This window comes from Macrotis lagotis, chromosome 5 (genome assembly GCF_037893015.1).
Source record: "Macrotis lagotis isolate mMagLag1 chromosome 5, bilby.v1.9.chrom.fasta, whole genome shotgun sequence".
Classification (NCBI taxonomy): Eukaryota; Metazoa; Chordata; class Mammalia; order Peramelemorphia; family Peramelidae; genus Macrotis; species Macrotis lagotis.
Window position 1 is genome coordinate 232014095 of NC_133662.1, and position 24889 is coordinate 232038983.

Sequence of the window (24889 nt, forward strand, 5' to 3'; positions counted from 1 at the left end):
CCTCATGAAAACTCTTCAGATACTTGAATGCAAGTATAATAACCTTTGTGAATCTCTTCTTTTCTTCACAAGACTACCTTAAATTCATTCTTGAATGACAGGGACTCTAGGCCCTTCTTCCTGATTGCCCCTTTCTGGACACTATCCAGCTTCCCATATTCTTCTTAAGCTTTGGTGCTCAGAAATGGACAGACCACAGTATGAATTAGGTGTCTCAATTAGATTAGCTATTTGGGGGCCACTCAAGGTGCTAACTCAAATTGAGATTGCTATACACTAAAATGACCATTTTTTCCCCTCAGAACAAATGTCTGACAATTCCTTCCCTATCTGGTATGATAATAAAAGATCTCTAGCTTAACAATCCGATTTCTCCTGGAATACCAAAAACACACAGAAAACATATGGTTTGAAAAAGTTTTATTATGAAATCCTTATCCAACAGATATCTGTTCATAGAAACCAGCAGATGGCCCCATGACTCAAAGGAACCAAGATTTAGCTGCTAATAGAAGTCTCTGTGGGGGACAGGTGTCCTCCAAAAGTGCAAATATCAACAATAAACATCCAATGCTGCTACCAGATAATTTACATAAATTAAATTTCACAGATAAAAACTTCTCAGGAAGATTAGGGTCTGGGGAGATTTCCACTGACTATGGAATTTCTCAGCTTGGTCCAATTTCCTTTAAGAATCATTGTCCTAGGTCACTGAGGCTCTGAGTTTTTAGCTCTGCATCATCCATGTACTTCCGAACCCAGGCATCACTGGGGTTAGCACATTGCTGCCGTCCCTTTTTGGTCTGGAACCTATGGAATGAGAAGAAAGGAGAGGAAAAACCAAGTTGCTTTTTGGTTAGAGAAGAAGAGAAGTTTTCTTTATTTTTCTGGAAGGGATTAAGGAACTATTCTTCCATCTTCTAAAACTTCCCTCAGTCCACTGAGTCCATCTGTCTCTTTCTAGAGACATCCACAGGAGAGATTATCCCAACCTCCTTCTTGGTCACAAATTCCACAAATTCTAGTTGCTTCACAATGACCTCTCCCCATTGGAGAGAGTTGCACCTATCTTACTTCCTAGAGCTCTAACCAGGCCATGGGTCCAACACGGATTATGGATTTCCCACAGTTTCACCAGAGTTCCTGATCTAGTCATTTGGTCAAAGTGGCAAATGGCTTCATTTTCTCTATCATCTCATCCTGTGTCCCCTAAGAAGAATCAGTGGGTAGCTAGATACTCACACTACAGCTGGTAGGGAGCACAGGCTGCTAGTACTGTAATAGCCTGTCACAATTTTTCTGGGGATCTGTTGCTTGACACGGGTGAAGCAGCAGGAGGTAGGAGAGTTGGAGCTCACTGTAAAGGAAAAAGATATCTGAAATCAGTAAGGTCACATATTAACACTAATGTTCCTCAGGTGGTGACTATCACAGGAACATTGGTGGTAGGTGTGATTCTCTATGTATGGAGGAAGATCAGACCTGTTGTGCCCATGCCCAGAGTGAGAAAACAAAGAGAGCTGCTTGGGAAGTCTGAGATCAACCCATCCAGATCCTGCCTTATAGAGAGAAAGGCTCTGGTCACAAATATGGAGTGTCAGAGCCAGAACTAGAACCTAACAGGACTAATTTTCAGTCTAGTGCCTCTTGTCCTATCTTGATCTTATGTATTAACCAAGAAAATACCAACAAGGTTGTTGTTAACTGTTCAACAGTTCAAGTCCAAAGACATAGACATCCCCTCTGCTTCTGTCCCTATCTTTTAGTGCTCTCCTTCCCACACTCATCAGAACCCTATGTTCAGATTAGGATTATCTCCTGTACAGGTTCTATCTGGTCTATGATGAGAGCCAGTAACTGAGGGGAGCAGGAAGCTCACTTACTTGGTGCTGAGAATGCCAGAGAACTGAAGGCCATGACTATGAGGATGGAGAGGGCAACCACAGAGACCTTCATGATGCTGAGAGGAAAGAGGGCTTGGAGGAGCAACACAAGCTAAGAGACTCTGGAGGTCTGTGACTCTGTCTCATGTTTGGACCCTCTTTTTATAGAGACTTCTGGAAGTACCCAGAAAGATGGATGCAACATAAAGAATGGAAATTCCACTGAAGAGCTGATGTCATGGTAGGAATTGGAAATTCTAAGTTGAACCTAGGAAATACAAGGCTGTTGTCAAGGACTGAAATTTTCTCTCCCAGGGCAGTTTCATCATTGGGGGAAAGAAGAGGGTGGAGGGAAACAGAAGTATGTGTGCAGTGGGTAGCCAGGGTGCTAAGGGGGAAGTGGTGAACTTGTGATAGCAGCAGAGACAGATGAAACAAAAGCAAAATTCACAGGAAAGAGAGCTATGTTGACCATTGCTTTGAAGGTCATTCAACATGACCTTCATTCTGCTTTGATATCATAACTGTCTAGATTTTAGGATTATAGATTTAAAACTAGAAGAGTCATTAATAGTCTAGCCAACATTTTGATTTAACAACTGAAGAAACTGGCCCAGAGAGAAGTAACTTGTCCAAGGTCTCACTGGTAGTCAGAAGCAGATCTTGGATATGGTCCTAGGTCTGCTGCTTCCACATCTTTCCACTCAAGGAAACTAGTTCAAAAAAGAGGAAACCACCTGTAGCTTTATCAGGAATCTCCAATGGAAGATTTTTGTGGAAATGGGCACAGAGCATGAACAGGCAATGTGAACTTCTAGACTTGGTCCATTTCTTTGTCTACCTTCTTATATGATGCTATAAACTGCTTTTATTTTTATAACTTTTCAAGGGTTAAATTTTTTTGTTTATTTTAGTTTTTGCAAGACAATGGGGTTAAGTGGCTTGCCCAAGGCCACATAGCTAGGCATTTATTAAGTGTCTGAGGCCATATTTGAACTCAGGTGCTCCTGACTCCAGGGCTGGTGCTCTATCCACTGCACCACCTAGCTGCCCAGACATTGACTATTTAATCCTCACAGTAACCCTGTGAAGTAAGCAGGGTTATTATTCTTGTCTTCATTTTATTCATGAGGAAATGAAAATGATATTTAGTGAATAGAAACTGAAACTTGGAGCCAAGATCTGGAGTCAAGTTTCATCTCCAAAACTTACTTCCTGGTAATCTTCAACCTCACAGCCAACAATATAATAAGTGGAATTATAAGGGGCAGCTAGGTGGTGCAGTGGATAGAGCATCAGCCCTGGAGTCAGGAAGACCTGAGTTCAAATTCAACCTCAGACACTTAAAAATTACCTAGCTGTGTGACCTTGAGCAAGCCACGTAACCCCATTGCCTTAAATAAATACAATTTTTTTTAAAAAAGGAATTATAGAACAGTTGGCTATAAAATTATCAGTTATTATCATGAAGTGTCTTGTCCAATTTTAAACAACTAGTTAGTAACAGATTCAGGATTCAGTCTTGGGATTTCTGACTTCAGGCAGGATTATATAAACTGAGGGGGACCCTTTTAAGTGAAAGGTGGTAATGTGAGACTCTGTAGAGGAAGTGGAGGCATGAAATAATGGCTAGCATTATTAGATAATGTTTAATACAATATCATCATGAATATGTCTTTTTTAAAAAAATGAAAATAAAATTCACTCTAAATCAATAAAACAAGTTATACAGAGATGATGAAGATGTGTATATAATAGATGATACTGTCAGTGAATGAATTTAGGAATGACTTTAATAGGAAAAGTATTTCCTTCCTTTTTCCTCTAGTTTGCTTCTGATATGAACTTCTATATCCAGGGCTTGTGCCTCTTTAGAGGATATTGTAGCTGTAAAGCTTAAAAATTTAGGGTTAAAATAGAATGATAGAAAATATAAATTAGAAATGAAGTTTTATTCTCTGGGATTTACTGAAAACCTATATAAGTAGAAGTCATCTGTCCGAGAAGATCACCTGGAAACAAGAGAGAGGGGACTATTTATCCAAAAACAAAACATAGGGGAAATCATTCATCTCCTTGGGGTCCTGACTATGAAGGTCACAATATTGAGTTCCCCAATTGCCTTTCACAGACTATCATCCCTATACAGTACTATCTGATTTATTGTTCATCTCTTCCTGGATTTTAAACAAGGAGGGCAGGATAAGTTATCTAGCATACTGGTTATTGATTTCCTGAGAATATATTTAACAAAGGGGGAGATGGTCAGGGATCTTGACTTCTTACTATGAAAAAGGTGACTGTAAAGTGAAAGCTGAGTACTTTCTAAAGAATTCAACCTTTTTTTTTTGTGCCAAGAATATACTTCTGAGAAACATTACACATTGCCACAGCATAAAATGTAAGATACTGGTCTAAGTCTGATTTTTGTCTAACTGCCTTCTGGTTTTCCCAGAAGATTTGGTAACATATGGAATCATTCCCCAACTGGGTGATGTCCTCAAGTTAGCCCAATCCTGTTTTCCTGTTTTGGTACGTTAATGATTCTGATACTGGATTGAAGTGAATGGAACTAGAAAAGAACTGATGCAATGACTATGATATTGTAGATGAATGTAACTTTGAATGACTGAATGCTGCTGATTGCAATGACTAATTATTCCATTAGAAAACTAAAAATGAAGCATATTTCACCCCTATAGGCAGGTAAGTTAATGGACTAGAGGTGTCAAATGAGGCAAATATTTTCAGACATGGTCAGTGGCTTGAATTGTTTTGCTAATTATACTTACTCTTTTTTACATGGGAGGACTTATTTTAGGAAATGATGGCGTTAATGAGTAATGATGGTAATCCAAAAAAAGAAAAAAAAAGAAACAAAAGCACAGGAATGGAAGAAAAATTAAAAAACACAGAGCAGAAATAAGAATGGAAGGAGATACCAACAAACAGGAGAGTTTACCTAAAATTGTGATAAATTTAATATATCCTTTAAAATAAAAGTATTTAGTAGTAAAAGTTAACAAATTCATACACCTTCCTCTTTTCTGTACTTTTTTGTATATTCAAATATGAGCAATCATTAATATTTTAATGTTAATAATTAAAAGAAACACTTTATAGTCTATAAGGGTCCTGGCAATATTTTTGGTATGAAAGAGATTAGGAGAGACTTTAACCTAAGTTTCGAGATCACTCCCTTATGGTCAGTGGTTTGTCTTGCACAACTCTGCCTAGACCTTGTTTAAGCTTGAACTGTAGCTCTTCTCTGTGGTTCCCTCCATGAGAATCCTATGTCTGTTTGTCTGTTTCTCTTTTTAGTGTCCTAATGCCTAAACTGAGACACATGGGACATGGAGAGATGCAAAGGTGGGTAGGGACAAAAGAAGGATTTTAGTCCTCTAAGAATAAGTGAACAAAAGTTTAATGAAACAGCACACCCACAGAAACATCTTAGTCAGACTTCCACTGGAAGGAGTAATAGCACTGGGAGAAGAAAGAAAAAGGAAAGGAAAGAAAGTCTCACTACATTGTCCTGAGTCAAGTAGAAAGAGGGAGGAGGAAGCCAGCCTACGGTCTAGTATTCTCCTTTAGCTGTAGGAAGCAGGAGGACTTCTCCTTTCTCCACTGAGTTTCTCCATTGAGAAATGGGAATCACATTCACATGACCAGTCTGGTCAGATTTTAAGGATTTCCTGCCTTTTTCCTCTCCAGAAGAGGTATGGTGGTAAAATGGACAGAGGCTGAATTTAGTTCAGATCCTGCCTCTGAATCTTACAAGCAGTGTCCCTGAGTAAATCACTAAATTATGCTTATCCTTGAAATACTTTCATTCACCTCCTTAATCCTTAAATCTTCTGATCTCATTCCTGAGTCCACTTTCACATCACTAAACAATTTTGAGAAGCATTTCACCTGCAGGTAGCATTTCAAACCCAACATACTCTACACAGAGCATTCTATTTTCCTTATAAACCCAGCTTCCTTTTTGAGGGTCCCATTATCCTTTTAGGCACACTGGTTTGAAATTTTAGAGTAATCCTCAACTCTATCCAGTCACTTGTCAAATCTTGTTAAGTTTCCCTTCACAAATTCTCCTGTATTATTTCTTTTTTTTCCATTTCAATGACCACCAACCTAATCTAGTCCCTTTTCACCTCTGTCCTGGGATATTGGCATAGCTTTCCAGTTGGGCCCCCTTGCCCTTTCCAAATTTCCATTTCCCCAATCAATCCACCATAGAAACTGTGAAATTGATTATTCCTCAAGCTTGTCTGGCCACATTACCCACCTACCTCCTCAAGAAGTTCCAGTGTTTCCCAAATCAATGCATATTTCTCTTCTGGGCTTTTGAAAAAGCCATCCCTGATTAAGGAAGGATTTTTCTCCTTCCCCACATTTCTTACAATCCTTATTATCTACAAATCTTACTATCGTACTCCCCAGTTGCTACCTCTTTGAGATTGAAGGACACAATCAACCTCCAAGAAGAACCCATTCCTATCACAAAATAAATAAATTTCATGAATAACAGAAATTTATGAACAAAACTATGATCATTATAAAATGGGGAGGGAAGAATCTATCCTTGATTCCCCCCCAGTAGATAGTGTTTCCTCTCCACCCCCTGTAATTACCATGATTTTGTAAATGGCTTTAAAATATTTTTTTCTCTATATTCTCTATATTCCAACAAAAAAGTCCTTCTGGATAGTGATTATTTCACTTTGTCTTTGGAATCTCATCACCTAGAACAAAATTTAGGATATGGTAATCATTTAATAAAAGCTTGTGGAATTTCAATAATTGTTGTAGAGGGGATTGCTGGAAGACTGTGTGGAAGACTGGTCTTATTGACCTCTATGGTTTCTACCACTCCTGCATTTCTCCAATTCTACATTTACTTAAGAAACCGCATACATACAATTTTAGTAATTAACCTTAGCCTCACAGAAGAGTTGAGAAAAGCACCAACACTATGGAGATAGGGGACTGGGCTTGTCTACCACTATATAAATGGCCAGATATGATGTGTTGATGATCTCTGCTGAACTTTACCCCCACTTCATTTTAAAATCATTGTTTCAAGGATGACTCATTGGGCAAGAGACATTCAGAAAAGAAGGATGCTAAAAATGTGTCAACAAAAATGAAGTTGAATTGTAAAAGAAGAGCAAGAAAAGTATAAACACATCCTTTGGTCATAGTTTCTGGGGCCCTGAAGAAGTTCTTACATTCTTAGATACAAATATATTCACTCTCATGCACTATAAAGACGCTTTCATCCCAGACTAGAAGACAGTGTATTGGTTATGAAATTGTGTAGCAATGTTTGAACCTTGTTTTGGACACTTTCTATGTATTCATAGGAAAATCATTCAATCATATTTTATCTTCTCAGCAATCTGTCCTGTGCTGCAGGCAGAACCAGAAAAATGACACTTTTCATAAACAGCACCCACCAAGAAACTATGACCAAAACAATAAAATACATAAATAATCATTCTCTCAATAAAACCCTTGACAACTTAAAAAGAATGTTCTTCTGTTTCTGTTATGTCACATCAGACTCAGGGCAACCTTAAAGGATAACCAGGATATAATTGCCCAAGTAGGAATGAATTGTCCAGGATCACACAGATGCCCAACAGATTCCAGGTGGGAATGCTAAGGAGAACTGGCTGCATTTTAGGAAATTAAACATACCTTAATTTATGACTCTATATGTAATTTTTCAGGGTGATATGTTGGCAGTTGATGTTATAGTCATGTGACAAATGGAGAGCTGACCCACAAATAGGTGACAAAGCTTGATTAATACAAAGCTTTATATTAATTCACTCTCCCCTAGATTTCTCCTTCTCACTTAGAGAAAATAATATCTTCATCTTTAAAGTTGGAAAAAATTAGAGTTCAGTTATTAGTGATTTATTCAAAGATATCTAACTAGAAATTCAGGCAATGTTTCAAAGAGATGCAAAGGAACAATGGGAAAGAGGAAGCAGAGAGAAGTGAAGGGAATCAATTGTGATGAGTTGGATCCACCTATGGAGAATGCAAAGCATAGGGGCACGAAGTGGAAATGACCCTAATGTATTGTGGGAAGAACAATGGATGATAGAATGCATAGAAGGTTTTAAAGTATAAGAAGACTGGGAAAGATAGAAGAGGTCAAGTTGGGAAGGCCTTTTAACAGTTGAACAGAGGATTTGGTACTTGACCCCCAAAACAATAAAGAATCACTTTGAAAAGAAAAAGGGAAGGAAAGAAGGAAGGAAGGAGAAAAGAGAATCAATGAAAAATTTTGTAAAAGACACAAAAGAGAATGGAAGAAATTCCGGAAGGAGTCACCAACAATAAGCAGAGTTTGCCTGCCATTGTGATAAACTAAATATGTACTTAAAAAAGAAAAAGCAACTATATGCAGCTGAAATTCACAGATTAATATATTTTTTCTTCAAAAATTTGTTTGTTGTTATTTTAGTTTTCAAAATAAAAAGGGGGGGAAATTAGTAGTTAATGAAGACCTGACAATTATTTTTATATCAAAGGAATTGGAGGAGGAAACTACTCCATGAGTCTGGAAACCATTCTGAAATGACCACTGCTTTGACTTGTAGAAGAACACGACTTGTTCCATTATAAGCCTGATCAGTGGTTTTGTTCTATGCCCAAGGCTTCTCCTTCTTCTCTGCACATCATTCTCCCACTCTCAGTCTCAATAACCTCAATGAACTGAAAAACTTTGTCCTCAAAAGGAGAAAGAGATCATAAATTTGGGTAAGGATCCAATAAAGACTTAAGTCACAGAGAATATTCTCAAAGAGAAGGGAATTAGGGTTAGATGTTAGAGAAAACTCTTCAGAAATATTTGAAGTCAGATCTGGACTGCAGGAAACTTTGGTGTTGCTCAGCATCCTCTGGGAGAAAACTGAGAGAGAGGAAAAGAAGCAAAGTTTCATTGTGTTCTTCTGAAAGAGGAAGGAGGAAATGAGACTGAGGTCATGGAGTGTTTCTTGTAGCAAGAGGACAATGCTGGTAAAATTTGTGGATTCCCCATCTTCTTCCTCTCCAGGTTAAGCAGTGTGTCATGGTCAGAAAAGAGGGAGAGACTTGAGATAAGGAATCCACATACTTTTTACTTTTTTTATTACTTTACTTTTGGAGAGGGGGTGATTTGGTTGATTTTCTTAATCTTCAGTCTAATATTACAAAAATAAAGACCATTAAAATAGATGCCTTATCTTATTTTTCTTTAAATCTATAGCTAGATAAGAACTCAAATCTTGTGATTTAAATTCAAAATGGCTAGTTTGCTCTAGGTTTCTCTTCCAATGAGAAAAATGATTTTTAGGTTGCTTTTGAACTCAGGTCCTCCTGACTCCTGGTGAACTGCACGACCTAGCTGCCCCTTTTAGATTACTCTTAAAAGGAATACCATCTAGACAACTAATGCAAGTGACTTGCCCATGGTCATACAGGATTTGAATCCTTATGTTCTAACTCCAAATAAAATCTTTTTTTTTTCTGGTGCTATTTTTTTAAAGAAAGATTTTATTTATTTTGAATTTTACAATTTTCCCCCATTCTTGCTTCCCTCCCCCCACCCCCCACAGAGGGCATTCTGTTAGTCTTTACATTGGTTCTATGTTATACATTGATCTCAGTTGAATGTGATGACAGAGAAATCATATCCTTAAGGAAGAAAAATAAAGTATGAGATAGTAAAATTACATAATAATATAATGCTTTTTCCCCTAATTTGACAGTAATAGTCTTTGTTCAAAGTCTATAATTCTTTCTCTGGATACAGATGGTATTCTCCATTGTAGATAGTCCAAAATTGTCCCTGGTTGTTGCACTGAAGGGATGAGCAAGTCCATCAGGGTTGGTCATTATCTCCATGTTGCTGTTAGGGTGTACAATGTTTTTCTGATTCTGCTCATCTTGCTCAGCTTCAGTTCATGCAAATCTTTCAGGCTTCCCTGAATTCCTGTCCCTCCTGGTTTCTAATAGAACAATAGTGTCCATGATATACATATACCACAGTTTGTTAAGCCATTCCCCAATTGAAGGACATTCACTTAATTTCCAGTTTTTTGCCACCACAAACAGGTCCGCTATAAATATTTTTGTACAAGCAATGTTTTTTTTTTCTGGTGCTATTTATATCTTTTAAAATAATGCTCATTCTGATAACATCTTTCCTGGTTGCCTCCTCTACTTTCCTTGGTAGTTCCTTGGAAAAACTCCTATGTGATTATTATTTCCTAGTTATACCCTGATAATATCACAGAATGACAGAATTTGAGTATGGGGAGAGATCTTAGTCACCTAGTGCAAAAGATGACTAAAAAATCCCCACTGTCACCTTCTCCACAGGTGATCAACTCTCTTTCATTTAAAGACCACCAAGGAAGGTCATCACAATTTGGACTGTTTTAATCATTAAGAAGTTTTTCCTAATGTCAGATCTAAATTTAGGTCCTTTCAAATGATGACAACTGCACTAGGTTTGTCCTCGGGTTCAAAGAGCACAGATGAATATTCCTTTTTGGGTCACAGTTTCTATTACTTGAAGATAGAAACCATGTCTAAACTGGATTTTTCTCTTCTCCAACATTAACTATCACTTCTTCTATCAACTCAACCTTTTGGGGTTATAGTCACATTCTTAGTTGTCTTCCTCTAGGAAAGGTGTGGGAAATTTTTTTCTCTGCCATGGGATATTTGGATATTTATAACATTATCTGAAGTCTATACAAAATTATCAAATTAAAATTCTTCTGTTATATTTTGTCAAACAACTAATTAATTCATTCCTATAAAGCATCTAGATTTATTGAATTTCGAATCCTGTCTATGGCTATCTTGGTAGCACTAGTTCACTAGTCTCATACTCCCAGACATTCTCCACCCCCACTCTAGGATATTCTCCAGCTTCCCAATGTTCCACTCAAAGTTGGCAGTCCAAAGAATGACCAAAGAGCATCATGACTATTGTTTCTCTATTCCAGGAAATTTGCTTCTCAACAAACTTGGCTTCCCCATCAACTTGCTGACTCAAAAAGAGATGGCAGTTCACTCAACCCCCAGAGCTTTTACAGAAATACTCTAGTCTACCAATGTAGACATGCAGTTGGTATGGTCATAGCAGAACTTGACCTCTAAATTCTGCTTCCCCCAAGAATATTGAAATGACAACAAAAAAGATATAGCTTGAAAAAGTTTTATTGCAAAAGTTTCATTCAACCAAAGTTCATGGAATCTAGCAAGTGACATCAGGACTCTGAGGGACAGAGATTAAGCTGTCAAGAGACATCCCCATGGGGGACAGGTGTCTTCCAGAAATGGAAAAATAGTTCTAATAAATAACTAAAGAAGATATCAAATATTTAACATAAATTAAATCTTATACTAGAATGAACTATAAGGAGGGAAGAGAATCCTTAGAAAGGATAAAGTTTGGGGAGATTGCATCTGGCTGTAGAATTCCTCAACTCAGTCCATTTTCCTTTAAGATTCATTGCCCAAGATCCCTGAGCCTCTCAGTTCAGCTCCAGGTCTTCTACGTAGTTCTGAACCCAGGCATCACTGGGGTTGGCACACACCTGCCTGCCTTTTTTAGTCTGGAACCTGGGGAAGGAGAAGAAGAGAGATGAGAAATCATGGACAGAATGATGTTCCTCTCTTGACCAGCACTGACCACTTCCCCTACATCTTTGTGGGACCTTAAGGATAATCCTCAATAATATTAACATCTATCAGGCCCTTCTGAATCATTCAGGTTCTCTCTAGAGTCCTGTCCAGTGGGTAGTCTCTCATAAAGTCTTAGCTTGACATAAGAGTCCTGTTGCTCTGTTTCTCCCTCTGCCTTGGGTGAGTAGCTCCCCACCCCTTGATCCATGGAGAACCCAACCTTGCCCAGGGACCACTTGTGGCATTTCTTTCCCTTGTACCAGGGTTTCCCCTGAGTTTTCTGATTCAGCCATTTGGTCAAGTGACCCAATGGCCCCATTTCACTCTTGCCATCCTTTCTCCCTGCATCCCCTCAGAAGACAATCAAAAGGTAGATACTCACACCACAGCTGGCTGGGAACACAGGCTGCTGGTCTCATAATAATCTATCACAATTTTTCTGGAGATCTGTTGGCTGACATAGGTAAAACAGCAGGAGGTGGGAGGGTCAGAACCCACTAGAAAGAAAAATGAGGTATGAGATTAGTGAAGTCAGACATCCACACTTTACATTCCTTAGCTGCAGACTCCATCCAAAGGACATCCTCTATTCTAGGCACAGTGGAGATATGATGCCTCATGTCTCCCTTACTCTGTTTCCCTCCAGTAAAAGACATGATTCTCATTGTTCCTAGAGAAGGATCAGATCTGCTGTTCTCCTCCAATAAGGGATATTTTGAGGAAATTCAATGTATGAAAGCTAGAAGGGATGCCAGAGATGTGCCCATTCCATTCCTCCCTTTGCCAAGGAAGTCACTTGCTGGAGGTCACATGGGCAATTAGTGGCAGAGTTAGAATGAGATCATAGGCAAAGAACCTAGTCTAGTTCTGCTTTCTGCTCTTTTTCTGACCCCATCTTATATTCAACCAGAAAATATTGTCAAGGGCATGAAGAGTTCAAAAGGTATAGACATGCTTCTTATTCCTGCTCCTGACTTTCCTTTTCAATGCTCCCCATCCCCACCCTCAACAGATCCCAAGGGTCACATTAAGCTTTTCTTCTGTCAGAGTTCTACTCAGCCTATGGCCAGAGCCTGGGTATAGCCATAGAGGGTAGCAGAAAAGTCACTTACCTGGTGCAGAAGATGCCAGAGAGTTGAAAGCCATGACCATGAGGATGGAGAGGGCAGCCACAGAGACCTTCATGATGCTGAGAGGAGAGAGGACTTGGAGGAGCAGAGCACAAGCTAGGACTCTGGAGGCCTGTGGCTCTGTCTCTTACTTGGAGCGCCTTTTTATAAGGGTTTCTGGGAGTACCCAGGGAGGAAGATGGAACATAAAAGGAATGGAAATTCCAGTGGAGAGCTGATGTCATGATAGCCCTTAGAAACTAAAAGTAAGCTCAGGAAGTGTAAGACCAGTGCAAGAACTAAAGTTCTCTCTCCCAGTTTCATCGTGTGGGAAAGAGGAGGGGGGAATGGAGAGAGGAGAAGTGTGCATGTGGTGGGGTGGCTAGGGTGTTAGAAGGAAGTGGTAAATTTGAACTAGATGCAGAGACAAATGAAACATAAGCAAAAACATTAAGAAGAGTTTTATTGCCCATTGATTTGAAGAAATAGTCAACAGGACCTTCGTATTACTTTGTCATTATAACTGCTTTGATGTAGGCTTTGCCTTTAAATTTAGAAGGATTCTGGGTGGTTTAGTTCAACATTCTCATTTTCTGGCTAAAGAAACTGCTTTTCAGAGAGAAGTGACTTTTCCAAGGTCACACGGGTAGTCAGAAGCAATTGCCGGGTCTGTTAACTCCATATCTTTATGTTCACAGAAAGTGACACATACTTAGGGTCCTTCAAGAGCATTCATGGACAATTTTTGCATGAATGGTAACCATGAGTTGGTCCATGAAATGGAGACTCCTGGTCTTGGCCCATCCCTTTGTCTGCTTGTTGTGTGTTGATTTTAACACCTTACATGTATATCACTTTAAGGATCTAACAATTTTGACATTGATTATCCCATATAATCTTCACAAAAACTTATGAAGCAATCAGAGTTGGTATTCTTAACTTCAGGTTCTTTATCATTCCTGACATAAAATGAGTAGGGTCCTAGACTTCAAGTCAGGAAAACCTGGTTCAAGTCTCATCTCTGAAACTTACTGTGTGATCTTTCACTTCACAGTGCCCCCAGTCACTCTAATTAAATGATTTATCAAATATTTTCTATATAATTAGCAGTTACTGTTGGATGCTTGTGCAAATTTTAATAATCAGGAAGAGATGGATTTAGGGTTCAACCTTAAGCCTTCTAATTTCAGGCAGGTTTTGACAAAATGAGGGGCACAGTCCCATGAGAGTGGAGCTAACATGAGAGTCTCTGGGGAAAATTGTACATATATGAAATGAATAGAATTATAGGACATTTTGAAGTCTACAGCTACCATACATACCATAATATTCTTTTTTATCCAATGGAAGTGAAATTCATGTAAAAGAAGAGGGAAAAAACCTGTGGGTAAAGATGTACGTGGGTAGAGATACAATGTTCTGATCATGATTCAGAAGTGGTAGAGTAGGACATGCATCTCCTAAAGTTTTCCAAAATGTGTTTGAGATTTAACTTTCCCATGCAAGGCTGAAATCAGCAGACCTGTAGGGGCAGGATCTAGAATCTGCCTCTCACTGCTAGAATGACCTTGAACAAGAATGGTCTCTCTGGACCACAGTTTCTTTAGCTATAAAAGGAGGTTGTTGGACTAGACAGCTAAGAATCCTTCTACTTCTCTATCCACAGTCCTAAGATCTAGGCAGTTATGATATCAATGCTCTTTGAAGTTCACATTCAGATGGTTGGTTGGTTCTTTTCCAGAAGACCAAAAGGACATCACTATATTTGAGACAAATTATGGTATGTCCGACTGTAGCTGAGGGTGACTATAATACTTTTCTATTTGGTTTTGCATTTGTTCCATCAGTCTCTATTGCTGTTTCAAGTTTATTACATCCCTCTCGGCATCCTTGGTATCACACTACACCCACATTTCTCCTCTCTTCATCCACTGCCCTCTTTCCCCATGATGAAATTGCTGAGAAACCAAACTTCACGTCTTCACGTGGTCTTACATTTTCTGAGTTCCTTTTTAGTTTCCAACTTTCACCATGAAACATGTAGTTTCTTCTGGTATATAGTGTGAGACATTAGTCTAGGCTTGAATTTCCTCTGGTTACTTTCCAGTTTTTCAGCAGTCTTGGTCCCATCCAGAATGATGATCCAAGTGGGTTTGCTAAAGACTCTGCTCCCATATTCCTTTGCTTCTACTTCTCTATTTCTGAGTGAAGTAAACAGAACCTGGAGAAGAGTTAATGAAATGACTTGAGCTCCTCCTTCTTTCTCCAAGAAAACCATGACTTCAGGAATGGGATGCTGTGATTTGCAAATGAATCGGATTTAAGTGAAGGAGGCTGTACAAAGTCACCAACCTTGTTTTCTCCTCTGAAGTCATCTGGATGTAGTGGCCAGATAGGGATCAAAATAACCAGAGATGGCCCTGCAGATAATTCAAGTCCTTGCAATTTAAAATTAAGGTCTTTTCCAGGTCTCACTTTTCGAGAAATGAGGAAAAGAATGTCCTCTTTTACAGGATTGTAAATGAAAACAAATTTGAATTCTTCAGTTGATCCCTGTGGCGAGCAAACATTCCCACAGAAGACTGAAGATGAAGTCTATCCCCCAACATAGGAAAGTGACAAACTAGAGATTCCAATGAGGAAAACATTTTCAGTTATAGCCAACACATCTGCTTTCTTTGATTATACACAATCTATAGTATAGAAGGATTCTTTGAGTCAACATATAATGATGGATAAATAAGAGAAATAAAGGAAAGAGCAACAATGAAAAATTGAGGGTAGGAATTCTATAAGGTAACATAAGAAAGGAAGGGAGTTGATTTAACATTGTGATAAACTTAATAGACATCTAAAATGACCAAACTGTATGGAGTTCACATATTCTTATACCATATTCGTTTCTGTATTATTTTGTATATTGAAATATTCATATTTGTTGTTATTTTGATGTTTAGAATAAAGAATTATAAATTAATAATGTGGGAAGATCATGGAGATTTGGGAGACACTTGGATATCACTTTCTTCTGGTCAGTGATTGGGTTTGCAGAACCTAACCTTGCCGTAATATTGGTTTGTATGGAGACTCTTCTCTGGGCTCAGGGCTTCCTTTTTCTCCCTGTGCTGAAAGTCCTAAGTCACTCCCTCTTTCTTTCTTAGTGTCCTATTACTAAACTGGGTCACATAAATAGAGAGATTCAAGGGAATATGAACCAAAATATGGGAATCCCAGAGGAGGATGTTTTCTAAAACATAGAGAGTTAAAGGTTCAAAGTCACAGAAATATTTTAGTCAAATTTCCACTGGAAGATTGGAGTCCTGGGAGAGGATGGGAAAAGGGAAGGAAAAGAGCCATATTCACACTATTCTGAACCAATAAGGAAGAAGGAAAAGGAAAATGGACTGAGATTTTGCATTCCATCAGTAAGAACAAAGAAGACTCATTTTTCTCATAAATTTCAGATAGAAATGAGGATCCCACTCAGATGACAAATCTGATCAGATTCTGTATATGCCTTCCCTTTTCCCTTTCAACACAAGGAATAGAGGGTAGTACCTAGAGAGTTGGATTTAGAGTTAACAATACTGAGGTACAAATCCTGCCCACTATACTGACTAGCAAGTATGGTATCCTTGGAGAAGTCACCCAATCAATCTCATCCTTTAGACACTTACCATTTCCACTACTAATCCTTTAATGTTCCATGAGTTTTGCTAAGTTTTTTTTTCTTCTCTTTAAAATCTATTTTAAGGCATGAGGGTAAGGAACATTCAGGGGGAAAATGTGTAGAATATCTATTGACAAAAATAAAATTATATTGTCAACAGAGAAGTAGGAAAGTACAGGCAGATCTTTGGGCTTCCCTGGGTTTTCCACCCTGGGGTCAGTTTGAGAATATCTCAACTCTTAGGAATAAAATTGAATTGTTTTACTTTCTTTCTCTGTGGGGACCATTCCAGCCCAGCCTGGTAGAGTATGCTAAATAGTGCAAAGGGCTGTTGGAACCCAGACTCTTCATAGCTGTATGTTCATGGAACAAAAATCAAGATCACTCAGAGTCTGAGTCTACTCATTCATCAAATGGAAATAATAATACTCCTCTCTTTTCCCCCATGGACTATTGAGAGAAAAGTCAGTACTTTGGAGACATCAAAACCTCCTTAAAATGGAAGAACTGAATGAGACCGTCAAGAATTTGGAGCAAAATGTCAATTTAGAGGGCATGAGATCCAATGTGAATTCTTTTCTTTCCCAATCTTTTTCAAATCTCCCTTGGGGTTTCTTCTCTGCAATCCTGTGCTACAGGTAGGAAAGGAAAAGTTACCCTGCACACCCTCAACCACTATTGATAACTAAAAAATGACAAAGGTTAATAAAAAGCCTTTCCCAGGGGCAGCTAAGTGGTGCAGTGGATAGAGCACCAGCCCTGGAGTCAGGAGTCCCTGAGTTCAAATCCAGCCTCAGACACTTAATAATTACCTAGCTGTGTGGCCTTGGGCAAGCCTCTTAACCCCATTTGCCTTGTGAAAAAAAAACCCTAAAAAAAGTTTAAAAAAGCCTTGCCCTCACTAAAGTTCATTATATTTACTTATGTCAGTATCAAGAGCAGTCCTAAGCAGTCTTAAGAGCAATCAGGAGAGAAAGTTTGAATGGCTTGCCCAAGATAATCAATTAATGCCTGGATAAGGCCAAGTGGGAATGCTAAGGAGGATGAATGCATTTCTGGAATTTACACTTGCATTAATGGATAAAAAAGCTGAGAGTCAAGTCATCATAAGTTGAAATCTGACCTCAGACACTTTCTAGTTGGATGAACCTGGGCAAGTAGCCCAAGTTTGTTGCCTCTGTTACCTCATTTGTCAAATGAATTGGAGAAAAAAATGTCCAAACTATTACAGCATTTCTACCAAGAAAACTCCAAATGGGGTCACAAAGAATCAGAAATGACTGAAGCACAACTAAAGCTAATTAATCTACTCCAAAAGGTGACTGAAAAAAAATCACTACTATTACATCATTTGGGACTGGTCAGCTAGCCCCTATTTAAAGTCCTCCAAGAGAGAGAGAATTTACCACAACTTGATGTTGTCCATTCTAGCTTGAAATGTTATAATTGTCAGGAAGTTTAGGTCCTTAACAAATCCAATCTCTTGGTACTGTCCTTTGTCCCTAGGGAGCTCAAATTTCAGTGCTTCCAAAGGATAGACTTTCCAGTACTTGAAAAGAGAAATTGTGGCTGATATAGTTCTTCTCATCTCCCCAATTGAACATTTCCAGTTCCTTCAAATCATGTTCTTCTGACTCTGGCACTTCACAACCTCAGCTTCCTGAACTTTTTGTAAACTGATACCAAAACTGACCACAAGACTCCTTGTGTGGTCTTAGTGAACCAGAACAATGGGGATATTGCCTCAATGATGTTATGAAAATCTTATATGAAAAGAGAGAACTCTCTCTCCTGAACCCATCATCCCCAAAGAACATTGAAACCACAATAAAAACATACGGCTTTTAAATTTTTATTCTGAAATATTTATGCTATAGATGTTCATAGATTCAAACAGGTGACCCAAAGGACTCTAAGGAGGAGAAGACAGGCTACTAAGAGAGGTCCCCATAGGGAACAATTTTCTTTCAGAATAGGAAATAGCATGAACAAATACCCAAAATGAACACCAAATAATTTACATAAGTTAAATCTCACAGGTAAGGAAAAAATCATAAAATGGAGAGCATCTCAGGAAGGTTAGAGTCTGGGCAGATTGCCTCTGACTGTGGAATTCCTCAGCTTGATCCATTTCCCTTTAAGATTCATTGTTCAAGATCCCTGAGCACTTCAGTTCAGTTCCAGGTCTTCCACATAGCTCTGAACTCAGATTTCACTGGGCTGGGCACACACCTGCTGGCCTCTTTTGGTCTTGAACCTGGGGAGGGAGAAGAGGAGAGATGAGAAATCATGGGCAGAATGATGTTCCTTTGTGTTCCCTCCTTGCCCAGCACTGACCATTTCCTGCACACCTCTGAAGGACCTTAAGGGACAATTCTCACCACTAGCAATATCCCTCAGACCCTTCTGAATCATTCAGGTTCTCTAGAGACTTGTCCAGTAGGGAATCTCTCAGAAATCCTCAGCTTGACATAAGAGTCCTGTTGCACTGTTTCACTCTCTGCCTTGAGTGAGTAACTCCTCTGCCTTGCTCCATGGAGAACCCAACCTTGCCCAGGGACCACTTGTGGCATTTCTTTCCCTTGTAACCAGGGTTTCCCCTGAGTTTTCTGATTCAGCCATTTGGTCAAGTGACCCAATGGCCCCATTTCACTCTTGCCATCCTTTCTCCCTGTATCCCCTCAGAAGACAGTCAAAAGGTAGATACTCACACCAAAAAGGTAGATACTCACACCACAGCTGGCTGGGAACACAGGCTGCTGGTCTCATAATAATCTATTACAATTTTTCTGGAGATCTGTTGGCTGACATAGGAGAAGCAGCAATAGGTGGGAGGGTCAGAACCCACTGGAAATAAAGATGAAACATGAGATTAGTAAGCTCTTACACACCTTACATTCCTTAACTGTCGACTCCATCCAAGGGCCATATTCTTTATTAAACAGAGTGGAGATGTGATGCTTCATATTTCCTTTACCCTGCTTCTCTCAGTACCAATTCTGATTTTCATTGTTCCCATCCCCATAGGAGATATATGGGGAAAAAACTCAAAGTGTAGGAGCTAAAAAAGATCTTAGAGGTCTTCTAATCTAATTCCTGCCTTTGCCAAGCAAATAACTTGCTGGAGATTACATGTATAATTAACAACAAAGCCAGAATAAGAACACAGCCAGACATAGAATCCAAACTAGTTCCCTTTCTGCTCTCATTCTTTTTCTGTCTAATACTTAACCAGCCTACTGACAAGGGCATGGTAATATTTTCAAGTCCAAAAGACAGAAATATCCTGCCCTTATACTGTTCCCCTTCCCAACCCTCAACAGATCCCTATATTCATAGTAGGCTCATCTCCTGTCTAGATTCTATCCAGCCTATATATGACCAGAGCCTGGGAACAACCACAAAGGGCAGCAGGAAGCTCATTCACTTGGTGCAGATAATACCAGAGAGCCAAAGGCCATGACCATGAGGATGGAGAGGGCAACTAAGGAGACCTTCATGATCCTGAGAGGATAGTGGGCTTAAAGGACCAGAGCACAAGTTAAGAGATTCTGGAGGTCTGTGCCTCTCTCTCTCAGGCTTGAACCTTATTTTTATAGGGTTTTGGGGAGTATCTGGAGAGAGGAAAGGAACATAAGAGGAGTGGAAATTCCAAGGTTGAGTTCTTGGGAGGGTGGGAAGTGGAAACTGAAAAGTGAATTCAGAGAGAACTAAAGTTTTCTCCCTCATATGCAATCTCATCATGGAGAAAAGGGGAGGGAGGCTGGAGAGAGGAGAAGTGTGCATGTGGTGCTGTCTAGGATGCTAAAGGGGAAGTGGTGAACTTGGGCTAGCAGCAAACAAAGATGAAACATAAGCAAAAACAAATAGGAAAAAAAGAGTTTCATTGGCCATTGAGTTGAAGTAAACTTCAGCATGATCTTCATAATAGTTTGACCATAACTGCCCTAACCATAGGATTCCACAATTAGACTTAGGAAGATGCTGGGTTGTTTTAACACTTTCATTTTCCAGCTGAAGAGACTGTATTCCAGAGGGAAGTTACTTGTCTAAGATCACATTGATATTCAGAGGTCGAAGTTGGATATATTATCACATTTGTTAACTTCATATTTTTATACTCCCAGAGAATGGTCCATACAGAGGAGTCACCTAGTATTATTGCATTCAAGCTTTTGCAAAAGGTGGCCAAGAACAAGACCATGAAATGAGAACTCTGGGACTGGGCTATTCCTTTGTCTGCTTTACTATTTGATGACTTTAAAAGCACATGTTTGTATAATAATTTAAGTATACAAAAGATTTTAAGATTGATTATCTCATATCTCCACAAAACCTTATGAAGTTGACAGATTTGGTATTCTTATTTCTAGTGTATTTATGAGACTTGACATAGATTGATTAGTCATAGATGTGAAACAGTAAGACTTTGGTTCAAGTCCCATCTCTGAAATTTATTATCTTTGTGACCTTTTTTTAGACTGTTTTATTCTATTTTTTAAATTACATGCAAAGATAGTTTTCAACTTTCATCTTTTTATAAGTTTTTGAGTTCCATATTTTTGTCTCCCTCCCTAACCTCTTCCTTCCCCATGATAGTAATAATCTGATAGAGATTATACATGTATAATCATGTTTAATAAATTTCCATATTAGTCATATAGTGAAAGAAGAATCAGAACTAAAGGGGAAAAACCATGAGAAAAAGAAATAAAAACATAAAAGAAGTTTTAAAAAGTTAAAATAGTATGCTTTGGTCTACATCCAAACTCCATAGTTTGTGGATGGCATTTTCCATCACAAGCCTTTTAGAATTGTCCATGGTCATTGAACTGCTGAGAGGAGCTAAATTCATCATAATTGATCCTCTCACAACGTTGCTGTTAAGATGTACAATGTTCTCCTGGTTCTGCTCACTTCAATCAGCATCAGTTCAGTTCATCTAAGTCTTTCCAGGTTTTTCTGAAATCTGTCTCATGATTTCTTACAGAACAACAGTACTCCAACACATTCCTTTACTACATTTTGTTCAACCCTTCCTCAATTGATGGCTATACCCTCCTTTTCCAAATTTGTCACTACAAAAAGTTGATATAAAAATTATTATATGTATGGATCTTTTCCTGTTTTTTAATGATCTCTTTGGGATACAGACCTAGTTAGTAGTGGTATTGCTGGATAAAAGGGTAGGACAGTTTTATTGCCCTTTGAACATAGTTCCAAATTGCTCTCCAGAATGGTTGAATCAGTTCATAACTCCACCAAGAATGCATTAGTGACCCTGTTTTTCCACATCCCACTTCATTTTCCTTTTCTGTCATTTTAGCCAATCTGATAGGTGTGAAGTGGTATTTCAGGGTTGTTTTAATTTTCATTTCTTTAATCATATAATGATTGATAGATTTTTATATGATTATAGATAATTTTAGTTTCTTCATCTGAAAACTATCTGTTCTTATCCTTTGACCATCTATCAATTAAGGAATTATTTGTATTCCTATAAATTTAACTCAGTTCTTTATACATTTTAGAAATGTCCTTAATAATAACAATACTGTCACATCATCCCCAGTCAAGACTCAAATCAGATTATTTGCTGAATAGTTGCCATATAATTAGCTGTTATTGTTAGATGGTTTGTCAAAAATTTATTAACCAGGAAGTGATAGATTCAGGATTCAGGCTTGGGTCTTTTGACTTCAGGCAAGGTTGATAAAATCATGGGGCACACCTCCATGAAAGAGGATAAAGTATCTCTGGAGGAGGAATGTATATATGAAAGAATGACTAAATTATGGGAATTTTTAAGTATACACTTGTAATATATACCATCATGTCCTTTTTTCCCAATGGAAATGAAATTAATATTAAAATAAAGAGAAAACAAACAAAAAACAAAATGTTGGGGGAAAGAGAGATATATAGGAATACAATGTTACTCTTTAATGGGTTCAGAAGTGGTGAAATAGGATAGCCATCTCCTTCAATTTTCCTGAAATTTGTTTGAATTCAGTATCCACCACTTACAACTAGAATGACCTTAAACCAGAGACCACACTGTTCCAGATTGTTTAGATTGTGAAAGTTGGTGTGGGACTTGACAACTAAGGGCCTTTCCACTTCTGCATCCACAGTTCTAAGATCTAGGCAATTAGGATATCAAAGCACTATGAAAGACCATTAAGATAAAGGATAACCTAGCTCTCCTTCCTGTACAGTTTTGAATTTGTTCCATTAATCTCTCTTGTTACCTCAAGTTTATTTCTTCCTCTTCAGCATCCTGGACGTTATCACACACACACACACATTTTTTCCTCTCTCTGTCCATTCTTCTCTTTCCCCCATGATGAAACCACTCTGACACACAAATCCTCAACCCTGGACCCAGACTTATATTTCCTGGGCTTTTTTTCCAACTCCCACAATGACATATGCAGCTTCTTGGGGTTCATGGTATGAGATATTATTATTATTATTATTATTATTATTATTATTATTATTATTATTATAAGCTTGATTTCTCTCTAGCTACTTTCCAGTGTTCCCAGTTGTTTTACTCACATCCAGAATAATGACCAGAGGAGATGATTTCCTTGGACCTGCTAAACACTCTTACTCTGTTCCCATGGTCACCTACTTCTATTTCTGAATGAAGTTAACAGAACCTGGAGCTGATAAAATGACTGGAGTACTGTCAGTGGAAACAAATTCGAATGACTAAACAATACAGATCACTGCAATGAGTTAATGTTTCAGCAGAAGCCTGAAGATGATGACTATTTCCCATCTTTAGATGGGAAGGTCATAGACTAGAGATGCCAAATGAGACAGACATTTACAGCTCTGACCAACACTTTTGTTTTATTTGATTATATACAATCCATTAAATAGAAGGACTTCTTTGGGCAACTGCCAGTGCAAAAATAGGAGCAATGAAGGAAAGAGAAATACTGAAAAACTGAAAGGAGAAAAAAAATTCTACAAGAGGTCATAAGCAAGGAAATAAGCATTGACTTATCACTGTGATTAATTTAATATATATCTAAAGTAACCAATCAATATTCAGAAGAAGTTCAAAGGTTCTTATACACTCCTCTTTTCTGCGCCTATTTCCCATTGGGTTTTTTTTTTTAGCTTTTTACAAGGCAAATAGAGTTAAGTGGCTTGCCCAAGGCCACACAGCTAGGTAATTATTAAGTGTCTGAGGTCAAATTTGAACTCAGGTACTCCTGACTCCAGGGCCAGTGCTCTATCTACTGGACCACCTAGCCACCCCCTCACTGGTTCTTTAATAAAGATTTTATTTATTTTGAGTTTTACAATTTTTCCCCGCTCTTACTTCCCTCCACCAATCCCCCCCCCCCCACAGAAGGCAATTTTTCAGTCTTTACATTGTTTCCATGGTATACACTGATCTAGATTGAATGTGATGAGAGAGAAATCATATCCTTAAGGAAGAAACATAAAGTATAAGCGATAGCAAGATCAGACAATAAGATATCAGGTTTTTTCCTAAATTAAAGGTAATAGTCCTTGGTCTTTGTTCAAACTCCACAGTTCTTTCTCTGGATACAGATGGTACTCTCCATCGCAGACAGCCCCAAATTGTCCATGATTGTTTCCCTGATGGAATGAGTGAGTCCATCAAGGTTGATCATTGCCCCCATGTTGCTGTTAGGGTGTACAATGTTTTTCTGGTTCTGCTCATCTCACTCAGCATCAGTTCGTGCAAATCCCTCCAGGCTTCCCTGAATTCCCGTCCCTCCTGGTTTCTAATAGAACAATAGTGTTCCATGACATACATTTACCATAGTTTGCTAAGCCATTCCCCAATTGAAGGACATTTACTTGATTTCCAATTCTTTGCCACCACAACCAAGGCTGCTATGAATATTTTTGTACAAGTGATGTTTTTACCCTTTTTTCCTCATCTCTTCAGGGTATAGACCCAGTAGTAGTATTGCTGGATCAAAGGGTATGCACATTTTTGTTGCCCTTTGGTCATAGTTCCAAATTTCTCTCCAGAAAGGTTGGATGAGTTCGCAGCTCCACCAACAATGTAATAGTGTCCCAGATTTCTCACAACCCTTCCAACAATGATCATTACCCTTTCTGGTCATATTGGTCAGTCTGAGCACCTCATTGATTCTTGAAAGAAAAGTCTGCTCTCTGTTGACATTAAAATCCCCTAAGAATGAGAGAACTGGATGAGAGGATCAAGAATTTTGAGCTGGAAGGAACTACTGATATCTTGAAATTGAAGGTAGACTCATTTTCCTTCCCAATCCCTTTCAAATCTCCCATGGGTTTCTTCTCATCGGTCACCTTGGTTCTGTGGGCTAACCCATAGCCACCACTAACTAATAAAACAACACAACAACAAAGGATAATAAAAAGTCTTTCACTCACTTTAGCTCTTTGAAGTTTAAAAAGCATGTTCTGCTACCCCTGTTATCTCATGTCAGTCTGAAGGCAGCCTTAAGGGATAAAGGAGAGAAAGTTTGAATAAATTGTCCCAGATCACACAG

At 38.6% G+C, this 24889-nt stretch overlaps 3 protein-coding genes across 4 annotated transcripts; all 3 read right to left on the reverse strand.

Annotated features, from left to right (window-relative positions):
- Window positions 1–400: 400 nt before the first annotated feature.
- LOC141490114 (C-C motif chemokine 4-like) lies at window positions 401–2200 on the reverse strand. Its single transcript, XM_074190374.1, has 3 exons — window positions 1884–2200; window positions 1243–1357; window positions 401–810 (listed from the first exon to the last, which is right to left on the reverse strand). The coding sequence occupies exons 1-3, from the start codon at window positions 1954–1956 to the stop codon at window positions 696–698; spliced, it is 303 nt and encodes a 100-aa protein (XP_074046475.1). The 5' UTR covers window positions 1957–2200; the 3' UTR covers window positions 401–695.
- Window positions 2201–11045: 8845 nt separating this feature from the next.
- On the reverse strand, window positions 11046–12831 carry LOC141488643 (C-C motif chemokine 4-like). Its single transcript, XM_074188889.1, has 3 exons — window positions 12695–12831; window positions 11965–12079; window positions 11046–11519 (listed from the first exon to the last, which is right to left on the reverse strand). The coding sequence occupies exons 1-3, from the start codon at window positions 12765–12767 to the stop codon at window positions 11432–11434; spliced, it is 276 nt and encodes a 91-aa protein (XP_074044990.1). The 5' UTR covers window positions 12768–12831; the 3' UTR covers window positions 11046–11431.
- Window positions 12832–18494: 5663 nt separating this feature from the next.
- On the reverse strand, window positions 18495–19861 carry LOC141488642 (C-C motif chemokine 4-like). 2 transcript variants are annotated; one of them, XM_074188888.1, is made up of 3 exons: window positions 19789–19861; window positions 19094–19208; window positions 18495–18603 (listed from the first exon to the last, which is right to left on the reverse strand). In XM_074188888.1, the coding sequence occupies exons 1-3, from the start codon at window positions 19859–19861 to the stop codon at window positions 18567–18569; spliced, it is 225 nt and encodes a 74-aa protein (XP_074044989.1). In that variant the 3' UTR covers window positions 18495–18566. The 2 variants fall into 2 exon arrangements, with proteins under 2 accessions (XP_074044989.1, XP_074044988.1); XM_074188887.1 differs by having other exon boundaries at window positions 18495–18618.
- Between the last annotated feature and the right edge of the window lie 5028 nt (window positions 19862–24889).